This window comes from Cynocephalus volans, chromosome 7 (assembly GCF_027409185.1).
Source record: "Cynocephalus volans isolate mCynVol1 chromosome 7, mCynVol1.pri, whole genome shotgun sequence".
In the NCBI taxonomy this organism is placed as follows: Eukaryota; Metazoa; Chordata; class Mammalia; order Dermoptera; family Cynocephalidae; genus Cynocephalus; species Cynocephalus volans.
In genome coordinates, this window is record NC_084466.1 from 51,798,589 (window position 1) to 51,824,635 (window position 26,047).

Genomic DNA, 26,047 nt, shown 5'->3' on the forward strand with positions numbered 1-26,047 from the left:
TGACTATATATGATACATTTCTTTTTTATATTTGATTCATTGTATCAGTTTCCCAGTATTTTTATTTGAACCATATCTTATTGGACTATATGAACATTTAACCTTATTCATCTTTGTCCCCTTATTACCTTTCACAGTGCATATTGTGTGTATTCAGTCACGTATTATCAAATGAGTTGATCTGTTTATTTCTGCTTTGGTAAATATCTGTTTAAGCAATCAAATGATATAAATCAGCCCCCTTAGAGTTAAATACAAACAGTCCCAGACTATGATGGTTCTACTTAAAATTTTTCAACTCTACAGTTGTGAGAAAATGATAACAATGGTGTGAAAATGATATACATTCAGTAGAAATTGTATTGAGTATCCATGTAACCATTCTGTTTTTCACTTGCAGTGCAGTATTCAGTAAGTTACATGAAATGTTCAACGCTTTATTATAAAATAGGCTTTGTGTTAGATGATTTTGCCCAACTGTAAGTGTTCTGAGCATGCCTAAGGCAGGCTAGTCTAAACTATAATGTTCGTTAGTTTGGGTGTATTAAGTGCATTTTTTTTGTTTTTGTTTCTGTTTCTAGTGGCTGGTCAGTATAGGGATCCAAACCCTTTGACCTTGGTGTTTAAATGTATTTCTGCTTATGATATTTTCAAGTTATGATGGGCTTATCAGGACATAACCCCATCGTGAGTTGATCATCATCTGTATCAAGATGTCTTTGTGTTCTTCTGAGCTTTGCAGTCAGTTCAGAAGCATAGACACCTTTGCCTGAAATATATTTAAGGTACAGAAGAAGAAAGAAGAGCTCAGATAAAATCATATATGACCATGCACATCTGATACTTTTTGGTACTATTGGTGGGAGGAGGGTTCATCTTACTAAGCTTGTTCTGTGTTCCCACTCTTTGGGTATATGCTAATGACAATTTTTCTTTTTTCTTTTTCTTTTTTCTCTTTAATCCTTGGTGTTAAGGATTTTTGCATAGCTAATACTTTAGTCAGATACATGAATGCCTATTGTGCTGAGTGTGCAAGAGACATCTTTAAGGGTCACCAGGAATCTGAATGAAAAGAGAAACCAACAGAGACTCCTTTGTATTACTTCTCTAAGTGTTTATTGACTGCTAAAGATTCCTACCAGCAGTTTATTTCAAGTGTTAGTATTCTTTACAAATCTACTGTTTTATATCATGAGCATTTTTTATTTCTTACAAACCAAAAAAGTATATTTATGGTTGACCAGATAAAATGAGAGAGCTTCTGTGGGAATGCTTTATTCTAATCTATTAGTTGTCACCCTTTTCCCTCTCCATTGGGAAGAAATTGAAAAATTCAGGGAAAGGTGGTTTAAAAGCAATCCAAATAATAGTCCAAATATGAAGAGGAAGAGGAGGAACACAGTATAGTAGTATAAGGCAGCTGTCAAGTTGATTCATAGGTTGTGTTTGTCAGGGGGATAATGTCAATGTTTAGTTGTTTCTTCTAGATCCAGATAAATGAGAAAATAAATGATCTAGGAGCGCTGGATTTTGCCTGGTGGGAGTTCCTAGTGCCAATACAATGGTTAGAGAAATGAATTTTTGAAGGATAAATGTTATAGTAATGTTTAAGCATGCTGTTTAACCAATTAGGTATGTAGGCACATCTTTTACAACTGTGAGGGCCTTTTCTTAGTCTTATTTTCTTCTGTGGAAAAGTCTGCCTTTGTATGTTAAGTCATATGACCACTTTATCCTTTATTTAACTTGTGAAGAAATGGTCGTTTGTTTAGAAAAACTGAAAAACAAATGAATGAAACCCTTTTAAATCAGTGGCAGTATTCTTATGTGTAGAATTACCTAACAGTTGTCTGTGATTATAGGTGCTTATGCATAGGCTTCAACAGTCCCGGCAAGGTTATGTTGCAAAATACAGTTGTGCAGCACCCTGCATATTCATTTCATTTCTTGTCTTTTCTGCTACAATTTATAGTATATGAAAGAAAAGTGATACTTAATTTTTTTTTTGTTAGTTCCTTGATGCTGGCATTAGGATAAATTGAAATTTGTTTTTAATTGAGATAGTTTACATTCTGCTTATAGACTCCAGTTAGAATATTTGGTCAAATAATTGTGTTTAGGAGTTCATTGTCAATCTCTGTGCAAATGTCATTTTCTGGCTGCTGTCCTGTTAATGAACTAGCCATCTGACATCCTATTAATTTTAATGGGGATTGAGTAAAGACACTGTAGATAGAACAGTGAAAATCCAACCCCACCGTTGGTAAAACCAAAAAATATAACTTCTTTATACTTACATTTTTATAATAAAAGATTATTATAAAGGTTTATATAAGGACATGTAAAAGTGATGGGCAAAATAAAAATAAGCTATTTTATAGCTTCATTGTGTATATTGACACCTTGAGTATAAAAAGTAGAAGTAAAGTTAATTTCAAGTTCCAGGTTCTTGTAGTATTTATTTTTTAGTTTTCTAATTATGTGTGAAGCCAATCTGAGAATAAAATTTATTAAATTGCGGAACTAGATGAAGATTCATTCAGTATGCCCTATTTGAGAGTGTACAATGATCTTGAATGAGATTATGGAATCTTTTATTTTTTTAATTTGGTACTAAACCGCTCATGGTAGTAAAAACCTACCTTAGTGTAGGGATGAACATCAGCAAGACCTTTTGACATTGTGTGATGTGAAAGATAAATTCACATATGGTTAAGAACAGAATTATACTTTTAGAAGAACTGTGGATAAATTGTGCCTATAGGATATTGAGCTCTAAAGTCCCAGGAGAATCAGGTGATCATTGTGGACCTCTTCTTAAGATGCTGTCTTAGTCTATTTTGTGCTGCTGTAACAGAATACTTGAGACTTTATTTGTCTCACCAAGAAGCATGGCACCGGCATCTCCTTGGCTTCTGGTTGCGTCTCATAACATGGTGGAAGGTCAAAGGGGAAGTGGACATGTGCGAAGGGACAGAACACGAGGGGTTTTCTTGATTTATAATGACCTGCTCTTGCAGGAACTAATCCATTCCCATGAGAACTATCCCAGTCTTGCCAGAGTGAGAACTCACTCACTACTGCAGAACCACACCAAGCTGCTTATGAGGGCAAAGCCCCCGTGACCTAAATGCCTCCTTTTAGGCCTAAGGGACCTCTTAAGGGTTCCACCTCCCAATGCTACCACATTGGGGACTAAGACTTTCCATGAGTTTTGGCAGGGACAAACTACATTCAGACCACAACAGATGCTTAACCAATTGTGGCTTTAGTAATGCAATGTTAACAAAACAGAGATGGCTACCAAGAATAATTATGCAGGCTTTAATTCATAAACAAAACATAATACTGTTGAAATCAGGTGAATGCTGTTAACTTAATAAGACCTGATGTTTGATTTTGCTATTGCTGTGCTTCCATTTTTGTCATCCAGTGTTATGCTTATTGATCCATAGGAATGTTTTGATTCATTATAATACTGTCTTTCCAGTGTCCATTTTGTAACTCTTGTCATACTTTTGCCTGCCTGGGGTGTTTTTCCTTTCTGGCTGAATTACCTCGCACCTGAATGTCTTCAACAACTTTCATGTATATATTCACTTAATTCTCCAAATAGTCAATCATTTCAAATTTAATCTGACTCTCCATGGTGTTAACTGTCCTACTCCACTTGATGTATGTTAATTTAATGAGCATGCTGCCTTGTAAAATCCACATCCATGAATGAGAATATTGAGTCTGACGTTTGTAATTTAGTTGAAAAAATGTCCACTGTGGTTGCCATTCTCTACTTGATTGCTCCTTAGTGCTCTAACTAGTTGCATATATGTGCACAGGTATTCAGATTCTTTTTGCCCTCTCAGTTTTGCCAAAGAAAACATGGAAAATACTTTTGTACCAATATTTTATCAGTCTAGGATGGAGTCAAGGTGCCTAAAAATGGTAGCAAACTGGAAATTTCCTGTGGGATCTTCTGGCCCCATCCAACCCATAGCAAGAATCTTGTGGAGTGTCTTAAAAGGTGTTTGCTTGACCTGGTTTCCCAGGTCAGGGCTGCCACTTACTCATTCAGTTACCTTGTGCAAGTTAGTAAAAGGTGTGTCCCTTCAATCCCTTCTGTGGACACAGCACCACACAAAGTCACACAGCTTGGCTAGTGAAGTTTGGGAGGGATCTCGGCCCCATTCACTCCTCGGCCAGGTGTCACTCTACTGGGCTCAGTCATACAGTGACTGAGTCAGGTCACTGAGGTCTTGTGTGGTTCCGCTAGTGCTCCCTGAAAATGTGATGGATTTTATCTTGGCCAGCCTTGTGTCATTACCACTGCCTGAAGATTCTACCCCTGGAGCTGGAACTTGTTTCCGTCACTGTTGTCTGAAGATTCTCGAGAATCTTCTAAGAGCAGCAACTGCTCAGTTTTCTTGCCTGGGTCTCTGAGAGTGTTATTTTTAGCTCTAGCTTTATCTCCATCTCCCAGAAAATTACCTGCATCTTGTGTGTCCCAAAATAGTAATAGCAAATTTTATTTGGGAACTTTTGTTATATCTTATTTATTCAACAAATATTTACAAAGTAACCCCTGTTGTGTAGGCACTGTGAAAGAGGCAGTAAGTGTAGAAAAATTTCTTTTAAATGTTATCTGTGAGGGGGAAAAAAGAGAAAGTCATATGTAAAGAAAAGCTAAAGTTGAGGGAAGGCTCTTCTTTTTAAAATTTTAATCCATTAAAGATTAACATGTTTATATATTGATACCCAACTGAGAACAATTTAGTGAAATAGAACAGGATAATTGATGTGGAATGCCCTTTCAGGAGATGAGAGGAAAGGGGATCCCAAGCATATTGAATGGGATCGTCTTTGGATAGATTCAGGGAATGGTAGAGAAAGAGATTAGTGTGAAAATAAATTGGTAGTACAGTAAACAGGAGATTGAACGACAGCTTTTTCTCATAGAGGGAACTGAGGTTTGCTTACTGAGAATGATAGGTGGAAGTGATAGTTTTGTAGCTCCTGGAGAATAACAAAGTTTGAAGTACCTTAGGGAATGTGAAATGGAGACACTAATAGGGTTTCTGATAAATGTTGTAGGAATTGATGGATCAGAGAGTTTGTCTGTGCACTGGGAGAAAATGGAGGGGTCAGGAAACAACTGGAGGTTTTATTGGGGTCAAGAAAAAGCTGGTCTAAGAGTGGGAGAAGTGAAAAGGTAGAAGATTGAGGTCACAGATAAGGATCATGGAGATCATGATGATACCTGAGGGGAAACATTTTTTAGATAATGAAAAAGTACAGGTGTGTCTAGGAGGACTGTGCTGAGGAAAGTGGAAGTAAAGGTTTCTGGTGGTAAGAAAGCCAAGGACACTCTGGGGCGGTCGTGGGTGATAGCAAGGCTTGGGGTGTCAGAGAGATCAACACAAGGTACTGGCAACCTAAGTGTTCAGTCAGATAGTATTAACCCCCAAGGAAATGGGATTGTAGCTGATAATGGAGATAAATAATATGGTGTAGGGAAAGTGAAAGAAAATGGTCAGGGTCCCTCAGATGTTCAGAATCTTGCCAGGTGTTTGATGTAAATATGCACGTGTGCCCAGGTGTTACTTGGTTATTGTCTAATGTAATTGCACATGTGCACCCAGGTGTCCTGGGTTATATGGACTTAAGTATAAAGTATGAGCAGCTCTGATCCACAGGAACCACCCCCCCATGCCTCCAGGGGGCGGGCCACGGGGAGGCCGCTACTGTTGCTTGAGGCTATTGCTGCAAGCAGTTGCTGCCAGGGCTCCTGGGACCCTCCAGGAGGCCACCACCGCTGCTGCTGCTGTGGACTGAGCTCATGTCATCTGCCAATGGCTCCGGGACCTTTCCCAATTAGCTAGCATGGACCTGCATGTGAGGGTTCTGGTGACCCAGTCTTCAAAAGAGTTTGAAGGGTTTGAGCCCTAGTCCTGACAATAGAAATGGAAACTTAGTATAACTAAAATAATGAAACATTTTGGCTTTAGTGTAGTTATTGCTGTAACCCTACAATTGATGTAGTCGTGTAGCTTTACAACTGGCATAGGTGGCAGGATTCTGGGCAGGTAAAAGAGCCTGGCAATTTGCATAGTTGTGGCAGGATTCTGGGCAGGTTAAAGAGCCTGGCAATTGGTGTTGTTGGTAGGATGCCAAGCAGGTAAAGAAGCAGAAAGCCCCTTGGGAGGAAATGTGGCTACCCTTGAGATGTGGTGCCCGGTGGCCCCTTTCCTATTGACTGGGTTCTGGCTGTTGCTCACTGTACTGCAAGCCAACATGGACCAGAAACCCCATGAAGCAGCACAGTTTTGAGATTTGCAGCAGAAAGCAGACAGGTTGAAATGAAATACATGCCTTGGAGGTTGAAGTACAGCAACAGGTCATACCTGCTTCCAACACTGAAGATGATAATGAACCCACTGGTGAGTTGGGGGAGACTGTGCATCTCTTGGAATGAGGTGCTCATCAGAAAGTGAAGCACGAGCAGCCTATGGGACAGCCGGGGTGGACCGGTAGGCAACTCACAGGTGACCCAATTCACTACCTATGTCCCATATACCCAGGTTGAATTGGTTGGCTCAGGGAAACAGTAAAATAGCAGAAACAGGGAGAGCCCCTGGCTGCTGCAGCTATGGGACCTAGGGGTGGATGGTGTGAGGTGCTCTGGACAAGATGTAGTAAATGCATGCTGTGTTTGTTTGAAGGCAGATGGCTCACCAGGTGCCACTTAAACCCAGTGGCTTGCTTGGTGTCATATAAACCTGAGAAAGGAGATGGCTTGACGGGTACCATATAAACCCAAGAAAAGAGTGTCACATGCAGATGGGCAGATGAACTGAGGACAGGTGCCCCTGCAGAATTTCAAGTATGTTCTCATCTAGTGAAAAGGTGGTAAAGTTAGCCTCCATTACACATGCCTCTGTGGCAGTGGTTACAGGGTAGCCACAGATATGCACAGGGGCAGGGCAGCCACTCCTTGATGGGTTGAGCGAATGCAGCTGTTCAAACTATATGCACAAACGCTGCAGAACTGCCTGAGACTGAATAGCCAGTGTAAGCTGAGCTGATTCAAGTGGTTCAAGAGCTGGGAATGGGGCAGCTAGATGCTAATAGCCAAGACAATGGGAAAAGGTCCTGAGGGCATTTCAGAAGTTTGGGAGCACCCCTGCCATCACAGAGCCGAGGCCTAAGAGAACTGAGGTTCTGAGGGCAGACCTGGGGTGTCACTGCCCTAGGGAAACTGCTCCCTGCATCCCAGCCGCTCTGGCTGGAGCAGCTCTGTCTCGGGCAGCCCCAAGTGTAATATGTGCCAGAAACCTTGATGGTGGCTGCGTTGTGGTGAGTCTGCGGGGCTGGCAGAACTTGAGAGCAGAACTTGAGAACAGTGGAGGCATTGCAGCCTCCACCCAGATTTTGGAAGATGCATGAAAAAGCTGGGGAACTCAGGGAGAGACCTGCTGCAAAGGTGGAACCACTGTGGAGGTCATTTAAAGTGGGGTCGGATCCCCCACATTGAACCCCCATTGAGGAAATGTCTAGTGGAGCCAAGACAGCAGGACTGCCACCAGGAGCCCAGAACTGTGGGCTGCTGGTTACATGCAGCGCTGGCCTGGAAAAACTGTAAGCACCAGGGCAGCTCAATGGGCTGCACCTGGCAGAGCTGGAGGACATGCCCTGGAGGCTGAAGTCACTCCTGCTTCCTGGCATGTAGCTTTACATATGGAAATAAGAATGGGGAGACAAGATAGACAAGAGGTCAACTCTAAGCTGTAGGACCATGGTCAATTTAAAGAATTCCCTTAAACCTCAGTATCCTCATCAATAAAGAGGAGATATCTCACATGATTATTAGTGAGGATTAAATAAATAATGTTAAGTGTTTAGCACAACAGCTGGCTCAAGAATTTAATCATCATTTAAGATCATAGGAATACTAGGTGTCATTGTGAAAAGGTTGCTGGGAGAAAGGGTGAGAAGGACAGTTCACAGAGCAGGTTTGAAATGAAAATGGGGGTAAATGTAAGCAACTTGGGAACATTGCAGACTATCGCATTTGGGATAATTCCAAAGCATGCTTGACCTCTAGGTTTTGAATGGAATTTGTTACCTGTGTCCTAACCCTTCCTCTCAGTAGCTTTGGATTTGTCTTGATAGTGAGTTCTTCCCTCCCTTCCCCTCTTCTCCTCTCCCTTCCCTCAAATTAGTGTGTATTTACTATAGCCAAATACTCTTAAAAACCTATTGTTTTCACTTACGTTTTATTTATGGAACTTTAAAACAATTCTTATAACATCCCTCATCCTTGAAGAATATTTTTCTGTTTTAAAAAAATTATTCCTAAAAAATTCTGCTGTTAAAAATATTTTAGTCTTTTAAAAACCCTTTTATTTTGAAATAATTTTAGTCTTACAGAAGAGTTTCAAAAATAGTACAGAGAATTCTTGTATACCCTTAACCCATCTTCCCCTAATGTCAACATCTTACATAACATTACTACAATTATTAAAACTAAGAAATGAACATTGGCACAAACTACTAACTAAACTACAGACTTTGTTCAGATTTGGCCAGTTTTGTCACTCGTGTCCTTTTTCTGTTCGAGGATCCAATCCAGAAACACTTTCCATTTAGTTGTCATGTCTCCTTAGTCTCCTGTAGTCAGTGACAGTTCTTTATCTTTCATGTCCTAATCCTGCCTAACTGTTTTGTAGAGTGCCCTCAATTTGGGTTTGTCTTGATTCGCACCCCCCAACCCCCCTCCCCCTTGCCAGCCCAACCGCATGGTTAGGTTGAGGTATATTTAGGGAAGAATGCCAGAGGTCATATACTGGTCTTAGTATATCGTATTGCGGTATGTGATATCAATATGTCCTATTGGTGATGTTAGACTGGAGCACTTTGTTAAGATGGTGTCTGCTGTATTTTCCATTGTAAAGTTACTATTTTTCCCTTTATAAATAAGGAGAAACAATATCTTTGGTCAACCCCAAAATATCTCCTCTATTTATTTTATTCTTTGGGTTATAATCTTATATGTAATACATATATATATATTTATATGTATGTATAATTCAGAATCATTGTTTCTCGAGTTGTTCCAGCTTTTTGGAGTTTTTTTTTTTTAATTTTACTTTCTGCTACAACATCAGTTTGGTCTTTTTAACTCTAATCTTTTTTGATGGCAAAAAAAAAAAAAATCTTTAAAAATTAAAAAAAGAAATCTTTTCACAGTATTTTTTTCTCTATATTTCTAAAATCTTTCCCTAGTGTCAATCAGGCTAGGACAGTAAAACAGCACAGTGATACGATTCAGGTATCCATTTTAATTAGAAAGTAAGTATCTAAAGGAAAACAATTTTTTTTTGATGTAACTTGCAATTTCCACTGGCAGAACAGTGTCTAAACATACATATGAGGTATTTCATAATGTATGTTGCTGATGTATTAATAGAAGTTTAACATCATTTAATGCAATAAATTTCCCCGTTAATACTGCTTTTGCAGTATCCCACAGGTTTTGGTATGATGTATCATTATTTTCATTAGTTTCAATAAATTTTGATTTCCTGCTTGATTTCTTCTTGGACCCATATTTCATTAAGTAGAATGCTGTTTAATTTCCATGTGTTTGTATAGTTTCCAGATTTCCGTTTGTTATTAATTTCTAGTTTTAATCCATTGTGGTCTGAGCTCAGAAGAATGGAAAGATGGCAAGTGAACAACCTAACACTTCACCATAAAGAACTAGAAAAACAAGAACAATCCAAACCTAAAGTTAGCAGACGGAAAGAAATCATCAAGATCAGAGCAGAACTTAATGACATTGAAACCCAAAAAACAATACAAAAGATCAATGAATCAAAAAGTTGGTTTTTAGGAAAGATAAATAAAATTGACAAACCATTATTAGCATGGCTAACAAAAAAAAGAAGAGAGAAGATTCAAATAACAAAAATTAGAAATGAAAAAGAAAGGCGATATTACATCCGATTCATCTGAAATACAAGGAATCATTCGAGACTACTATAAACAACTATACGCCAACAAATTTGAAAATCTGGAGGAAATGGATAAATTTCGGGACACACACAACCTCCCAAAACTGAACCATGAAGATGTAGAAAATTTGAACAGACCAATAACAATAAAGGAGATTGAAGCTGTTATCAGAAGGCTCCCAACAAAGAAAAGCCCAGGACCACATGGATTCACAGCAGAATTTTACCAAACATTCAAAGAGGAATTGACACCGATTCTTTACAAACTATTTCAAAAGATTGAAACGGACGCAAATCTCCCAAACTCATTCTATGAAGCAAACATCACCCTGATATCAAAACCAGGTAAAGATATAACAAAAAAGAAAACTACAAGCCGATATCCTTGATGAATATAGATGCAAAAATCGTCACTAAAATACTAGCAAACAGAATACAGCAACACATACGTAAAATTATTCACCACGCAAGGTTGGTTCAACATATGCAAATCAATAAATGTGATACACCATATTAATAAACTCAAACACAAGGACCATATGATCATCTCTATAGATGCTGAAAAAGCATTTGATAAGATTCAGCACTCATTCATGACAAAGACCCTCTATAAGTTAGGTATAGAGGGAAAGTATCTCAACATAATTAAAGCCATTTATGCCAAACCCACTGCCAATATTATCCTGAATGGGGAAAAGCTGAAAGCTTTTCCTTTAAGAACAGGAACTAGACAAGGATGCCCACTCTCACCACTCCTATTCAACATAATGTTGGAAGTACTAGCCAGAGCAGTCAGAGAAGAGAAGGAAATAAAGGGCATCCAGATTGGAAAAGATGAAGTCAAACTGTCCCTGTTTGCAGATGACATGATCTTATATATTGAACAGCCTAAAACCTCTACAAAAAATCTCTTGTAATTGATAAATGATTTCAGCACAGTAGCAGGATACAAAATCAACACACAAAAATCTGTAGCATTCCTTTTCTCCAATAGTGAACATGCAGAACGAGAAATCAAGAAAGCCTGCCCATTTACAATAGCCACCAAAAAAATAAAATACTTAGGAATTGAGTTAACCAAGGAGGTGAAAAATCTCTATAATGAGAACTACAAACCACTGCTGAGAGAAATTAGAGAGGATACAAGAAGATGGAAAGATATCCCATGCTCTTGGATTGGAAGAATCAACATAGTGAAAATGTCCATACTACCCAAAGTGATATACAAATTCAATGCAATCTCCATCAAAATTCCAAAGACATTTTTCTCAGAAATGGAAAGAACTATCCAGACATTTATATGGAATAACAAAAGACCACACATAGCCAAAGCAATGCTGAGCAAAAAAAATAAAGCTGGAGGCATAACACTACCTGACTTTAAGCTATACTACAAAGCTATAATAACCAAAACAGTATGGTACTGGCATAAAAACAGACACACTGACTAATGGAATAGAATAGAGAATCCAGAAATCAACCCACACACTTACTGCCATCTGATCTTTGACAAAGGCACCAATTCTATTCACTGGGGAAGGGACTGCCTCTTCAGCAAATGGTGCTGGGATAACTGGATATCCATATGCAGGAGAATGAAACTAGACCCATTCCTCTCACCATATACTAAAATCAACTCAAAATGGATTAAGGATTTAAATATACACCCTGAAACAATAAAACTTCTTAAAGAAAACATAGGAGAAACACTTCAGGAAATAGGACTGGGCACAGACTTCATGAATACAACCCCAAAAGCACGGGCAACCAAAGGAAAAATAAACAAATGGGATTATATCAAACTAAAAAGCTTCTGCACAGCAAAAGAAACAATTAACAGAGTTCAAAGACGACCAACAGAGTGGGAGAAAATATTTGCAAAATTACATCTGACAAAGGATTAATATTCAGAATATATAAGGCACTCAAACAACTTTACAAGAAGAAAACAAGCAACCCAATTAAAAAATGGGCAAAAGAGCTAAGTAGGCATTTCTCTAAGGACGATATACAAATGGCCAACAGACATATGAAAAAATGCTCAACATCACTCAGCATCCAGGAAATGCAAATCAAAACCACACTGAGATACCATCTAACCCCAGTTAGGATGGCTAAAATCCAAAAGACTCTGAACGATAAATGCTGGCGAGGTTGCGGAGAAAAAGGAACTTTTTTACGTTGTTGGTGGGACTGCAAAATGGTGCAGCCTCTATGGAAAATGGTATGGAACTTCCTCAAACAATTGTAGATAGATCTACCATATGACCCAGCTATCCCACTGCTGGGAATATACCCAGAGGAATGGAAATCATCAAGTCGAAGGTATACCTCTTCCCCAATGTTCATTGCAGCACTCTTTACAATAGCCAAGAGTTGGAACCAGCCCAAATGTCCATCATTGGATGAGTGGATATGGAAAATGTGGTACATCTACATAATGGAATACTACTCAGCTGTAAAAACGAATGAAATACTTCCATTTGCAACGACATGGATGGACCTTGAGAGAATTATATCAAGAGAAACGAGTCAGGCACAGAAAGAGAAATAGCACATGTTCTCACTTATTGTTGGGAGCTAAAAATTAATAAATAAAATCACACACACACACACACACACACACACAAAACCAGGGCCGGGGGGAGAAGATATAACAACTACAATTACTTGAAGTTGGTACAACAAGCAAACAGAAAGGACATTGTTGGGTGGGAGGGAGGAGAGGGAGGAGGGAGTGAGGTTTTGGTAAGGGGCAACAATAATCAACCACAATGTATATCAACACAATAAAATTTAAAAAAAATAAAAATAAATTTTACAAAAGAAAAAAAAAAGTTTAACATCAAAAACAGTAATATGCTCTTCAGACAGACACTAAAGTTTTGATACGGTGATTGTTCAAATTTTTTTGAATGAGACATTTAGCTAAACGGTCAACTGATAAGATTTTTCCATTTAAAGATTAGATATTTATCTCATATATCCACTGAAATTTAACTTCATTCAAATTACTTATCAAGACTTATACAATTGTCTTCTATGTATTTCCTGTTCAATATTTTATGTATAACAGCTATTTAATGAAACAAATACATATATTAATATATTGAAGTAAACTGCCATTTCAGGGCTGTTATAAAATCTGTAGCTGTGGTATCATTTTATACCTGTGCAGTATAGTAGGTGTCCTGACCTATGTTTGAGTGGAAGAATCTGTTAAGACACAGTGGTTTAGATTGCTTCTTCAGACCATCTATGTGGGTTTCTGTATTTATTTAGTTCTGTTAGAAATAAGCCTTGTTTTAATGTCAGGTTAATTATTTTCAAGTATCGTGGGTGTTGTTGGTGCCCCTCCCAGCTCTCCTTCAATAGGCTGGTGCACTCATACTCATACTGCAGGTGATGACTATGGGCCTTTAATGACTCACAGGTACCCCTTCTTCAGAGATTTGCCCTCAACAAAACTAGGGTCCTGCAGCCAGTGACTGACTGACCTGAGGGTGTAGCAGAGGCTGGCCAGGTGGTCCTGATTGTGGTGCAATTCAGCTAGAAGTGAGAATTCACCTGGGGCCACCTTTTGATATGTCTCTTTCCCCTGTGGTGTCTTGCTTCCTTCACTAGCCTTATCCTGAGAGCATCCTTTCCATAAATCACCTGCACCTGAATCCTTGTCTCAGGCTCTGCCTCTAGGGAACCTGACCTAAGACAATGGAGATACAGTAAGTAATTAAGAGGAAATATAAATTAAGAAACATGAACATTGATGACTTGCTCACAAGGTCTCCCCTGATCTTCCACATCTTGTTTCTTGGATAGCCTTGGGAGATACTTAACCCCTTTGGAATTGTAACATTAAAAATAGATATACGTTTTCTAGGAAAAAACTCCCTCTTTTCTAGGGACTTTGTAACTTCCAGAAGTTATGTGTCACTGCCTCATGGGGTTTTCTTCTATTAGCTCTGTTCTCCATAGATAGAAATCATAAATTTATTCTAAAAATCTTGTACATTTTATACTTTCATACGTGTTTTTTTCTTTCCATTGCTTCCTATTACTTTTATTCCTTTTATAAAAGACAGAGCTTTTCTTCCTTATTTTAATGCCATTTCCTCCTGGGCATAATAGAAAACGGTAACCTGTTAGATGAAGTTACATGAGTAGTCCAGTTTGTGGTATTACGTAGTTGGTTCCAAACTTTTTTGTAGTATCGTTTCTTCTTTGTTTCCTTTTTGTTTTTACACTGAAACTGTATCACATTTTTGTCAGGAAGGTGAGTACCATATTTAGACAAGAGAGGTAGGATAAGCCAGTGGAAAAATGTTGAGAGAATTCTCGGACTCTTTTTTAATTCCAAATATCCAGTCAAGATTTCTCCAGAGACAGAACCAATAAGACATATAGGATCGATCTATCGATCTATCTATCTATCTATCTATCTATCTATGTATCTATCTATCTATCTATCTCTATCTATCATGTGTGTATATCTGTAGGTATACTTATTGTTGAGAAATATAGGAAAATGGTCAGGGCCCCTGAGATGTTCAGAATGTTGTCGACCATTTGATGTAAATAAGCACGTGTGCTCAGGTGTTCCTTGATTATCGGCTAGTGTAATTGCGCATGTGCACCCAGGTGTCCTGGGTTATGGACTTAATTATAAAGGATGAGTGGCTCTGATCCAGGGAGCCTCCCATCCCTGGGGTGTCCCCCCCCCCCCAGCGGAGTTATGGGGAGGCCACTACTGCTGCTGGAGGCTGCTGCTGCTAGTGCTCCAGGGACCCTCCGCAAGGCCACCGCCACTGCCACCACCTGATCTGTAAGCTACTGCACCTATAAGCTGCTGCCCCTGAGGAAGCTGAGGACTGAGCTCGTGTCATATGCCAACAGCTCCCGGGATCTTTCCCAATCACGTAGCATGGACCTGTGTGTGAGGGGTCTGGTGACCCAGTCTGTACAATGGGTTTGAAGGGTCTGAGCCCTAGCTCTGACAGTGTAAATGGAAACTTAGTATAACTAAAATAATAACTAAATAATGAAACATTTTAACTTTAGTTATGATTTGCCTTGCTTTATACCTACATATACGTATATAGGTATATGAGAGGATTTATTAGCGCAATTGGCTCATGCGATTATGGAGGCTGAGAAGTCCTATGATAGGCTGTCTGCAAGCTGGAGAACTAGGGAAGCTGGTAGCATGGCTCAGTCCAAGTCCAAGGGCCTCAGAACCAGGGAAGTCAGTAGTGTGACTCTTAAGTACAAGGCTGAGGGCCTGAGAACCTGAGGGGCCGCTGGTGCAAGTACTAAATTCCAAAGGCTAGAGAACCTGGAGCTCTGATGTCTAAGGGCTGGAGAAGAAGGGTGTCCCAGCTCCAGAAGAAAGAGCGAGAATTTGCCTTTCCTCTGCCTTTTTGTTTTGTCTGGGCCCTCAGCTGATTGGCTGGTTCCCGCCCACATCAGGTGAGGGCAGATCTTCCTTACTCAGTCCACTGATTTAAATGCCAGTCTGTTCTGGAAATATACTCACAGACATACCCAGATATAATGCCTTATCAACTATTTGGGTTTTCCTTAATCCAGTCAAGCTGACCTCTAAAATTTAACAATCATAACTACTTTCGTGTATGAGCTGTTGTCATCTTAAAGATGCCTTTCCAAAATGAAGACAGTGTTTTTTGTTTTTTTTTTTCTTTCAACTACCCCCTTGAAATTTTATGTAGATTTCAGCTGCAACTAATGGGCTTCCTGGTTTTTAGTATTCTGTATCTATTAAGTATTTTAATTTAGTTGTTAATGAGGCTGGATTATTTTTGATCATCAGACAGAAAAAAAAAATATAGTAAGTAATTTAAAACAGAGGTTCTCAGTGCTCTCAGGTTCCCACAACTTTTATAACAATTATCTTCTAACTTCCCCATTACTTTCTTCCAGTGAAATTCTTTGTAGATAATATAAGCTACCTACATTCGTAATTTAAAAAAAATCAGTATAAGCCCTTACTGTATTCTATATTGAAATACAAATTATTTCATTCTAAATAATTGCTATGACTACTCAAGAAGGTACAAGGAAGTCACATTCTTGGATCTGTGCTTCACACCACTGTGAGTACAATGGCTGCAGTGTTGATTGATTAAGGTGTGCTGTTTTGGGGACTCAAGTACCACAAACAACGTTGCCCCAGGACACCTTAATTTTAGAAGTGGAACACAACTGTTGTAAAGCTTTAAAAAAACAAAAAAACAAAAAACTGTAAATATAATTTACAGAACAGTTGGATTCTTAGAAAATTCAATGTATGTTAAAACCATGCCATGCAAAGTACTTAATATGTAACAATTTACATATTAATTCCATTTTACATTTAATTCCATTGAATTAGAGTGTAGGCTTAGACAATTATGATTCTTTTTTTTCTTTTAAGGTATGTGAATTTCTCTGTGGGGCACAGGGCAGTCTTGTGTTGTGCAGGACTATCTGCAGAATGTCTAGCATACCTTGTACCTGTAAATGCTGGTAGCATTACCTCTATCACTGTGACAACCAAAATGCCCCCAGAAATTTTTGAAATGTTTCCTTGGCTGTGTTAAGGTCTATTGAAATCACTAGCTTAGAGGAAAAAAATGAAACAAAACAAACCATTATTCACATAATAGGATATTTCTAACTAGAACAGCAATAGTGACATTGCTAATTGTTACCTTTTATTGGAGTGTCAAATGGAACAACTTCTTAGATCTTAAATATTTTTATCAATGTGAAATGAAGAGAATTGTGAGTATTAAGTCCTTGAAGGGTTTGGTAGCCAAAATCTAAGTCAGCTAAACGCATAAATTACAATGTCTGATGCATCCTTACAGAACTTGGAAGAAATTTAGCTTGCTGTGCTCCATAGGTAATCCAGAGTCCTGATTTTTATGGACCTATTCTGAGTGGATATGGAATTTATGTACATTCAGATGTTCTACATTGCATATCAAAAATGACCTAGGGCTAAGATCAGGAGGGAATTCATTTGAACTGCCCTCCTTCAGTCATTTATCTTTACCTCAGGCTCCCTTTCCTTTGCCAGAGCATCCTCTTGTTTAAGCAACTTAATTGATAACAATTTATGTATTTATATGGATATACTTGTATTTGTAGTCAAAATTAGGCCTGTAGCAAGATCTAGGATACTTAAACCCTTATATTGGTTGGTGCTGTTGAGAAATATTAGATTTTTAGATGTTTTTGTGAGTATAATTTTTATGATTTAGAACAGTCAATAAATTAACTATTTAATGTTTTTGATAGGCATGAGGAAAAAAAATTAAAACTAGGGAATACTTTGCTTTCTGCTGGGTTCAGTACTAGGTATTTGATAATGTGCTTGTAGCTCTCAGAATCTGGAAAGTGGTTTATTTACTTAGTTTTTATGATACACAGATCAACTTTTTCAAAACCACACAATATAGCTTCATGTGCAGTTGTTGGGGAAAAGAATATATGTGTATTAAAACTGTGAATCCTAATGACCTTCTGAAAGGCAGAAATCTTCAACTGTCTAATTATCTGTAGTGAAGTGAATATAATTTTACTAGCCTTCTGTGAATTAAAAAAATTTTTCTGGTAAGTGTTTTACCTGTTAAAATGATCTAGAATACTTCTTTGTCTCTTCAGCTTTTTTCTCTCTCCTTCCTCCAGGCTGAACTACACGTAAATCATTCCAAAACAATTAATGCTGCTTTAGTCACAAATTATTGATTTTTCCGCTCGTAGTGTATGTAGAATTGCTGCTCTACTTAGATTCTAAAACGAGGCATTTTAATTGTGTTTTCCAGGAAGATATGAATTTAAATGAAGATAAAAAGGCACCATTGCGGGAAAAGGACTTCAGTATCAAAAAAGAAATGGTGATGCAGTACATTAATACAGCTTCTAAGACAGTAAGTAAAACTGTCAAGGTGAAAAATACTACTGAAACATGTTGTACCATGGAAAACAATGCATTTGTGACTGTTATCAGAGGGCTTTTGAATGCATAATTAAAGGTGCAAGTATTATAATAAATTTGTTTAATTTAAAAATGTTTACCATCTGATAACTTTTAAATTGTTTCTGTGTTTTAGCCAGTCACATTGCTAAGAAACATTGTGGTAGGTCTACTCTAAGATTTTTTTTCCAATAGTGGCTTAGAGGCATATCTTTAATGTTAGTTTTCCTATGGATAAAAGTATCTTGTAACAAATATCTTGTAAATATAGATATTGAAAGGAGCATTAAGCCTCCACATGACTGCCAATTTTCCAGGGAAACATGAAATATGTGGGTGGAAGCAATGACTAAATGTCTAAGAAACTGTGACTGGCGCACAGTATCAATTGCATTTGTTTTATGCAACAATAAGTGAGGTTGACTAGTCGTATACAAATTGTGAATAAATGGATTGGATGAAAAACATAAATGGAAGCCAATGAAGAAATCATCAGTAGAAAGACAGTAGAAAATAATTTTGGCTGAATTTAAAATAGAATTGGGTTAGGAAAAAAGTAGCTTAACATACTAGTTTTCATTGGGTACTTTAACCTAAGGCCATGTTCTAAGAACATATGTTATTTTTACTTTAACTCCATTTATCTACTAGACCAGTGAGTGATTCTAAGGTATTTCTTTTGGAAGAAAGACTCGAGTGATGTTTAATTTTTAAACATTTCTCATGTTTTGGCAGCCTGATCTTTAGTTGTAGAAATCACTGTAAGTACTTTGCTTTTTCCAGTTCTTTATAAAGAAGGGCTTGGTATCCTGATGTTGTGATACTGATACTAACTGCTTTTGTCCCTTTACGATATCACAAGTAGAATTAGAGGTTTAGGAGTCAGAGCTCTGGAGTTTTAGATCTACTTGTTTATCCTCCATTTGACCTTGGGCTTCTTATTTTACCTCTTTGATACTCTATTTCTTCATCCGAAAAAATAGGAATACACATGTCCATCATGGGCTCGTTATCAGAATTACATTAAATTGTTTATTTATGATTAGAACATAACATATTTTATAATGTGTGGCTTCTCTTGTGATAGTAGTGGTGGTAGTAGCAATTGTTTATTCTTAGTATTGAAACCATTATGCCATAATTAAAAATATAGGCAAAAGTATATCAATAAAAATACCAATTTACTATTCGTGAGTAAGATTTCTAAGACATTCATTTGTTCACTCAGTGCATGTTAGTGTCTGTATGTAAGGTGATCTTCTAGATGCTGGAGATGCGGTACCAAAATAGTGTATCACAGAGTCCTATGGAGCAGCATAGGGGACACATAACAGAAACACATATGTACTTGGAGGTGAAACACGATGTGGGAAAAAAAAAAAGCAGGGTGAGTGGAGATGGTGTGAATGTTTTATATAGAGTAGTCAGTGAAGATTACCCTGTCAGGGAATTTTAAATCTAACAAGCATGAATTCATTTAATATAATTACAAGAGAGACTACATCAAGAACCAGTTTAAAAAATCTTGGCATGATAGCACATTTTAATTCTTGAATTTGAGATAATAAGCAGACTTTTAAGAGATGAACAGACCGTTTTGTACTTTGGTATAGTGGATCTATTTCAGTTTTCTTCACTGATTTTAAACTTTAATCCTCTAATTATTTTGGACTGAGGTTGGAATTTATTTACCAGAATTAGGTAATTAAATTATTAGGATTGAAATAGATTAGTTATCTAAAGTGTGATTACAGCATTGACTCATTTACTTAGGGTGTGGAGGATCATGGCTTTTCCTAGGATGGTTCTGAATAATTTGGCATAGTTATAATGGCTTATTGTAGCTACTGAGATGTTCTTCGTGATACTTGGCTACTCCTAGAAATCATCAAAGGAGAAGGTTAACTACTGCAATAGAAGAACCTGCTCTGTTTCAGAAAAAGGCTCCCAATAGAAGAACAGGTGTTAGCGAGAAGGAGAAGAGTATGCCCGGTTTTAAAGTTTCAGTGAACTGCTGACTCACGTTCCTAGTTGGTGGCGATAAAGTCAAACACCTTAGTTTGGACATAAGAGATATCCTTTCAGTTCTTAGTTACTTTCAAATGAAATAAATTCTGTACATACTTATAAAAATCCTTAATGGGTTAATTGTCTTGGTGCACAAAAGGCATTCATTCCAAATTTCATGGTTCCCTGATTTATCTCCATTTCTTAATTGGTAAGGTATAGTGGTTCCTCCCCAACCCTCAAGAAAATCTGTGTAGTTGGTGTAGTCTCTTTCTCCCAATGTAATACAGAATTATTTTCAAATCCCTCCAATATCAGAAAGCTTTCAAGGGTACATTAAGTAAGTTAGGATTTTATCTGTGGAGTTCACGGAGGTGTGAAAGATAAATAGTAGTCCAAAAGTAAATTCAGACAATCTTAAGTTTTGATTTTCCTTGTATATTACTATTACGTTAGATTTTATTTGCAGGCTTTTTCTTGGGAATGCCGTATCACACTGTTTGGATGAACTTAAAACCATTTTCTGGCATTTTTAAGGATGGCTTTGTTATATTCTTTTATTTTGTAATTAGATTGTTTTTCATTTACTTTAGGTCTGGAATATATCTTAGAGCATCTCCACATTTTTGAAATGAGGGAAAGGCCCAGGGAGTGTGCAACGTCCGCAATTAATGCTGCAGCTAGGACTAGAAACACAGGGTTTCTGATTTCTTTTCATTAATCTTTTTTTTTTTTTTTTTTTTTGGTGAAATGCAGTTATAGAAAACATCCAAAAACAAATGTGTAATTTAATGAATTACCATAAGGAGAACACCACCCAGATTAATAAACAGAACCTTGCCAGCCAGCCCAGAAAGTCCTCCATCTCTGCTGTTGCAGTCTAAAACCTCCCTTTAGGTTTGTGCGTATTTTCCCCTAAAGGTAATCATCTTGATTTTTATGGGAATCACTTCCTTGAGTTTTTTTAATAGTTTTATCACCCAAAAGTGCATCCCTAGACACCATAATTTATTCTTAAAAGATATTCCAAATTTTAAAATATGTTTCTTTTAATCTTCAGGTTCCCCATCCATTTATTTTATCCAGAACAGTCTGGATTTTGCTGATTTGCATACTAATGGCGAAATTGACATGTTTCTCTGTCCTCTGTATTTCCTGCAAAGTATTGGCTAGATCTGGAGGCTTAATCAGATTCAGGTTTAATTCTTGTAGCAAGACCATAGGGAGTATTATTTTCTTTTATCAGCAGGTACTTATGTCTGGTTTTTAATTAAAATTCTCTAAATTCATTTTCATTTATTAGTTGGAATACTTTTATAAAGAGATATTTCCTCTCAAATACTATTTGATTATCTAGTGACATAGGAAATTTGAATAAATCCTTGATTCTTTTCCTTACTTTTGCCAGTTTTTGAGGTATTGATTTGGTTCTCTATCATCCTCTGATGGTGACCATTTTTAAATCATTAAGGATTTATGCTTTTCCAGAGAAAATAAAAGAATTTGTGCTTCACAGTTATTATTAATTGGGCTCAAATTGTTACGTCTTTGGCCAGTGGGACTTTGTCTAATTGGCTCCCAGTCATTTTGCCATGACCCTTGTAACTTTAGATGGTTTCATTCCTACCTGGTAGGATAAGATGATAGGTCTCTCTCTTGTATATTTTTCACATTAGACTTGGAACTAGTCAATTTCCTTTTAATGGGGAATGATATTTCAAGACTGCAGTCTTAGAGCCGAGGATACTTATTGTTCTTAAGGCTAGTGGGTTAGTTGCTGTTTCTAGGCCTTTTCAGTGGAGAGACAGCAAAAGAAAAAAGTGTGTGTGTGTGTAGATGTGGGTTTACTTAAAAGTTATTTTTGCATATTCTGTCTCCATCTCCAACTGTTTTGTTCTGCTATATGTACATTGACTAAACACATAGCCATTGCATTTCACACTCTCTTCTTTTTAGTTCTCATTTAGTCTTTACTTCTGTGAGTAATGCTTTCCACAAACCCTTATGTTGATATTTCTCTAGACATTTTGTCTGTCTGAAGTTTGTTCTTTAGTAGATCCCTCAGAAGGGCTCATGGGAACAATATTCCCTGAGTTTTGCATGTTGATAACAGTATATGTCCTTTATTGTTGAGAGTCAGTTTTACTGGGTATAAAATCTTTGGCCCACATGTTTTTTCCTTAGGATCTGAAATTGTATTATTTTCTTCTAGAATAAATCATAACAGCATTGCTGTCAAAGGTCTGCTGATAACTAATTTTTATTCCTAATAAATTACAGTCTCTTTTTATTTGGATGTCTGGCTTGAGATTATCCAGTATGCAGTATTCTCTTTTCTTTGTGTACTTAAAAAATTTTTTTTTAAAAAAAATTTCATGGAAGTATTCTGTTTTCTTGCTTTGATTTTCTTTTTCAGGGATCCTGTTATCTGTATGTCGGATTTTTGTCTATCTTTAGTGTACCACTTTCTCTCTTGCTTTTTATCTTATTTTTTATTTTTGTCCTGAGTTCTGTTTTATCATTTCTGAGTTTGTCTTATACTCTGCTTTAAATATTTTTTGTGTGTCTTGAATATTCTCTTAATGTCTCTTAGCTCCTTTTGAAATTGTAAGTTATAATTTGATGTATGGGTTTGTCTTTGAGGTGTCTTTCTTTGTTTGTAGGAGTGTACTGCTCAATTTTGATTTCACTTTCAGCACTTTCACTTCAATGTGGAGAGCTGTCCTGGAAAACCCCTGGCAGCTTGGTGTTGGGAGTTCATGGGAAATACGTTCTTCCACCTTCTTTAGATCTTTTCTGGGCCACTTGCACTTATCCACAATTGAAGTAGGCCAAACTCCTCCCAGTTTCAGCTGTTGTTTTCAAAATGGCCTACTGATATTTGTTCCAATGATTACCTCTGGGCCATTTTGGAGTTCTCCTGCTTTCATGTTCATTAGACACCTTGTTGCTTCTCTGCTTCTTCCCACACAGACATTGATACTGTGTAGGTATTGTGGTTTTTGGTGGTTTGTCTCCAACTGGTTGTATTTTGAGGATTGTGGAGAAGATACCTTGTCTTTATATTGTTGGGTTTTTGATTTCGCTGTTTAGTTTTTTTGTGTCTTTCTGTGGAGATCCAGGGACTTTCCAAAACTATACTGCTGCTGCTGTCTGCCCAGATCCTGTACTCTTCTGACTTTGAATCTCATATTCTTTATTCTGTGCCAACTTATGTATTTGGTTAAAAACAATAACAACAACAAAACACAATTCAGGGAAGAAAATGATGGTATATTGAGAAATGACATTTTTCTATGTAATTTTAAATGATAGCTTTAGGTTTTGCTGTATTCCATTGTTATTCCCTCAAACCTCATAACCTACAAATAGATTTAAATAAAACACTAGTTTTAGGCTTAATTTCTATGCAGTGTTTGTGCAGTATTATCTCCTCATGTGGTTTGAATAAGTTATGCAGGATGCATCCTTTTCTTATCTCATTGATAGAAAATTTAGACTGCCCTTGAGTACTGTACCCCACCCCTGGAAAAATAGGTCTCATCTGCTTGTGTGTGTCTATAAATTAGTGAGTGTGTTAAATCTATCACAGCATGAAATCACTTCAAGCACTGTGAAAGACTATCTTAAGGAATTTAAATTGATTGCAGATGGTAGTGCAATTAAGCAGGCCTGATGAGCTCAGAATCATGTTTCTCATATTTGAATATGAATGTGTTTAAAAAAATTATAGTGATGTACTCCATGTAAATGAAATTCATAAGCCTCTGAGAGTTTTAAAAATGCTTCAGCAACATGAAAAGTGATGTGTGACCCTTTATGCAGATACCTGTATTACTTTGAATAAATATGTATTATTTGTCTTAAATATGTAGTTCTGTGCCATCCTTAACCAACTAGAATGACACTGATTATTTCCTTTGTTTTATTTATATACCAATTAGTTTGTATACCTTTTATGCCTATTATTCATTTAAAAATTATTCTATAGATAGAAATTGTGATGTTATTTCATCCCCATTTTTAAGAAGAAGAAAAATGAATATGACAGACAAGCTAAGTGAGTTGGCTTAGATTATAGGTTAGGACCTTTCTTTGAGGTCAGAGCTCTCGACAGGTAGAACTGTACCTACTTGAAGTTGCTTTTGCTTTAAACTGCTGAAATGTAGAAGAAAGTTTTCTGTTTATTATTTTGAAATATAATATTCTGGGTGGCAAATTAGAAAGCAAATTCTGAAACAAGTATGTAACAAGATTAAGTAGAGTGTACGGCTTGTTCATTTTCAATTTATTTCAAATTGATCTGTGCACATTAAGTAATTAAACTCATCAATTTCTGTAACACATTGTAAAATGACATGGACATTAGGACTGTATTATGTATACAGTAGTAAAATAAAGAGAAAAATGGTGACTAAATATTTTTAGATACTGTTTTTAAATACTAAGAAAATTACTAAAATATTTGAAGTGTAGTAATGATGATTTTAAATAGGAACAAAGAATACGTTATTTTTTTCATAGATGGTGAGAATTAAAGCTGTATTCTACAGTATTTTCTAAAAACGTGTTTTATTCAAAATGGCTTCTCACCATCTATGGAAAAAACAGACTATGTTTTCAGGAGTTAAGAATTCAGCTTTGTTGCTTCTAGTTTCGTGGTTTCAGAAAATTTATTCTTCTCTTGCACTCAGTTTACTAAATTAAAAAATTTAGTAGGAGCTTTTGTGTTGGGAAAGACTAGAGTAGGGGCAACACTTAAAGTCTCTGAACAATTCAAGTCTTATCAAAGTTCAAAGTAAAGTGTAAAATGGGACCAGGAGAATAAATGTTACAGCTGAAGCCTTTTTAAATTTGATTCATATTTGGAATAAAAAGTTGAATAAAAAGTTAATAGAACTAGGTATCATAAAAAATAATACAGTATTTTTTTCCCACATGAAACATATAAATATGTATTTACGTGACAATCTTTGCATATAGAGCCAACCCCCCTCCTTTTTTTTTGAGTAGGGATGGCTCCTACCTTTAGTTTTTTTCTACATAAGGCATACCCATGAAACATCATTTGTGATCACCATTTGTTTGTGTGTTTTAAGTAGAACCAGAATTTACACTTGTAAACAATCTAAGTTTAGACTTATAAAAAATTTTTGTTTTTTACAGTATGATCTTTTCAGTTATCTTACCGCTATCTAATTTGGAAAATAATTTTTTTAAGCAGCTCACCCTAATCTTGTCCTTTCTAAGCCCTAGTATAATTTATCATAGAAACAATTCTCTTTTAATTCTCATATATGATTACATTAACAAGCACAGATATTATATCAGTTTGGGTCACAAAAAATCTACTCGTGGTATTCACAGAATTCAGTGTGTAGGAGTTGATATGTGTAGACTACAGTATGCTTTGGGCATCTATTATTATGTGTTATGGAAAGCTTCACTAATATTGGATGTCTATCTTCAGAACCTTAAAGAAGGCACACTTTGGCTTTTATGGTAAAATTTGTTTTCTTCCTTTTTCTTTCCCCATGGGATGATAAAAATATATTATTCTGTAACTTGTTTTATTTTATCCTCCCCTTAACTGTTCTACCCTCTTTCTGTTAGAAATGATGACACACAAAAACAGAACATATTGGCTTGTGTATCTGAGAAGCCTAGGGGTTACTGGCTTCATGTAGGCCTAGAACCAGTTTCTCGAATGATCTAAGGATCCATTCTATATATATCTCTTAGCCCTGTTTTACTACCTCTTGGCTTCATTTATCAAGTTTTTTCCATGGTATATCCAGATGTTTAGCAGCAGCTTCCAGCTTAACTCCTGTGTTTTAGGTCAGTAGCCTCAAAAATCTTAGGTCACTTACCCCATTGATTTTTAAAATGTGGATTATATATGTCACTAAGACAATATATGTTTATTATAAACATGTCCAGTGTACTCATGCTTTATATTTGTTATATTCATTTTATACACAATGTAGATCAATATATTAATATTTTATTTCCTATATATGAGTTGAAAATATAAGATATAATTAATGTATTA

At 36.7% G+C, this 26,047-nt stretch overlaps 1 protein-coding gene across 4 annotated transcripts in view; it reads left to right on the top strand.

Moving 5' to 3' along the window:
• Window positions 1–26,047, top strand: part of DIAPH3 (diaphanous related formin 3) — a 493,080-nt gene that overhangs the window by 57,204 nt on the left and 409,829 nt on the right. For 3 of the 4 annotated variants that reach the window (XM_063102549.1, XM_063102550.1, XM_063102552.1), the window contains one exon: window positions 17,837–17,941. The exons of the other annotated variant lie outside the window; for it this stretch is intronic. In XM_063102549.1, coding sequence (XP_062958619.1) covers window positions 17,837–17,941 — 105 coding nt within the window. The remainder of the gene's footprint in view (window positions 1–17,836; window positions 17,942–26,047) is intronic. 4 annotated transcript variants of the gene reach the window in all.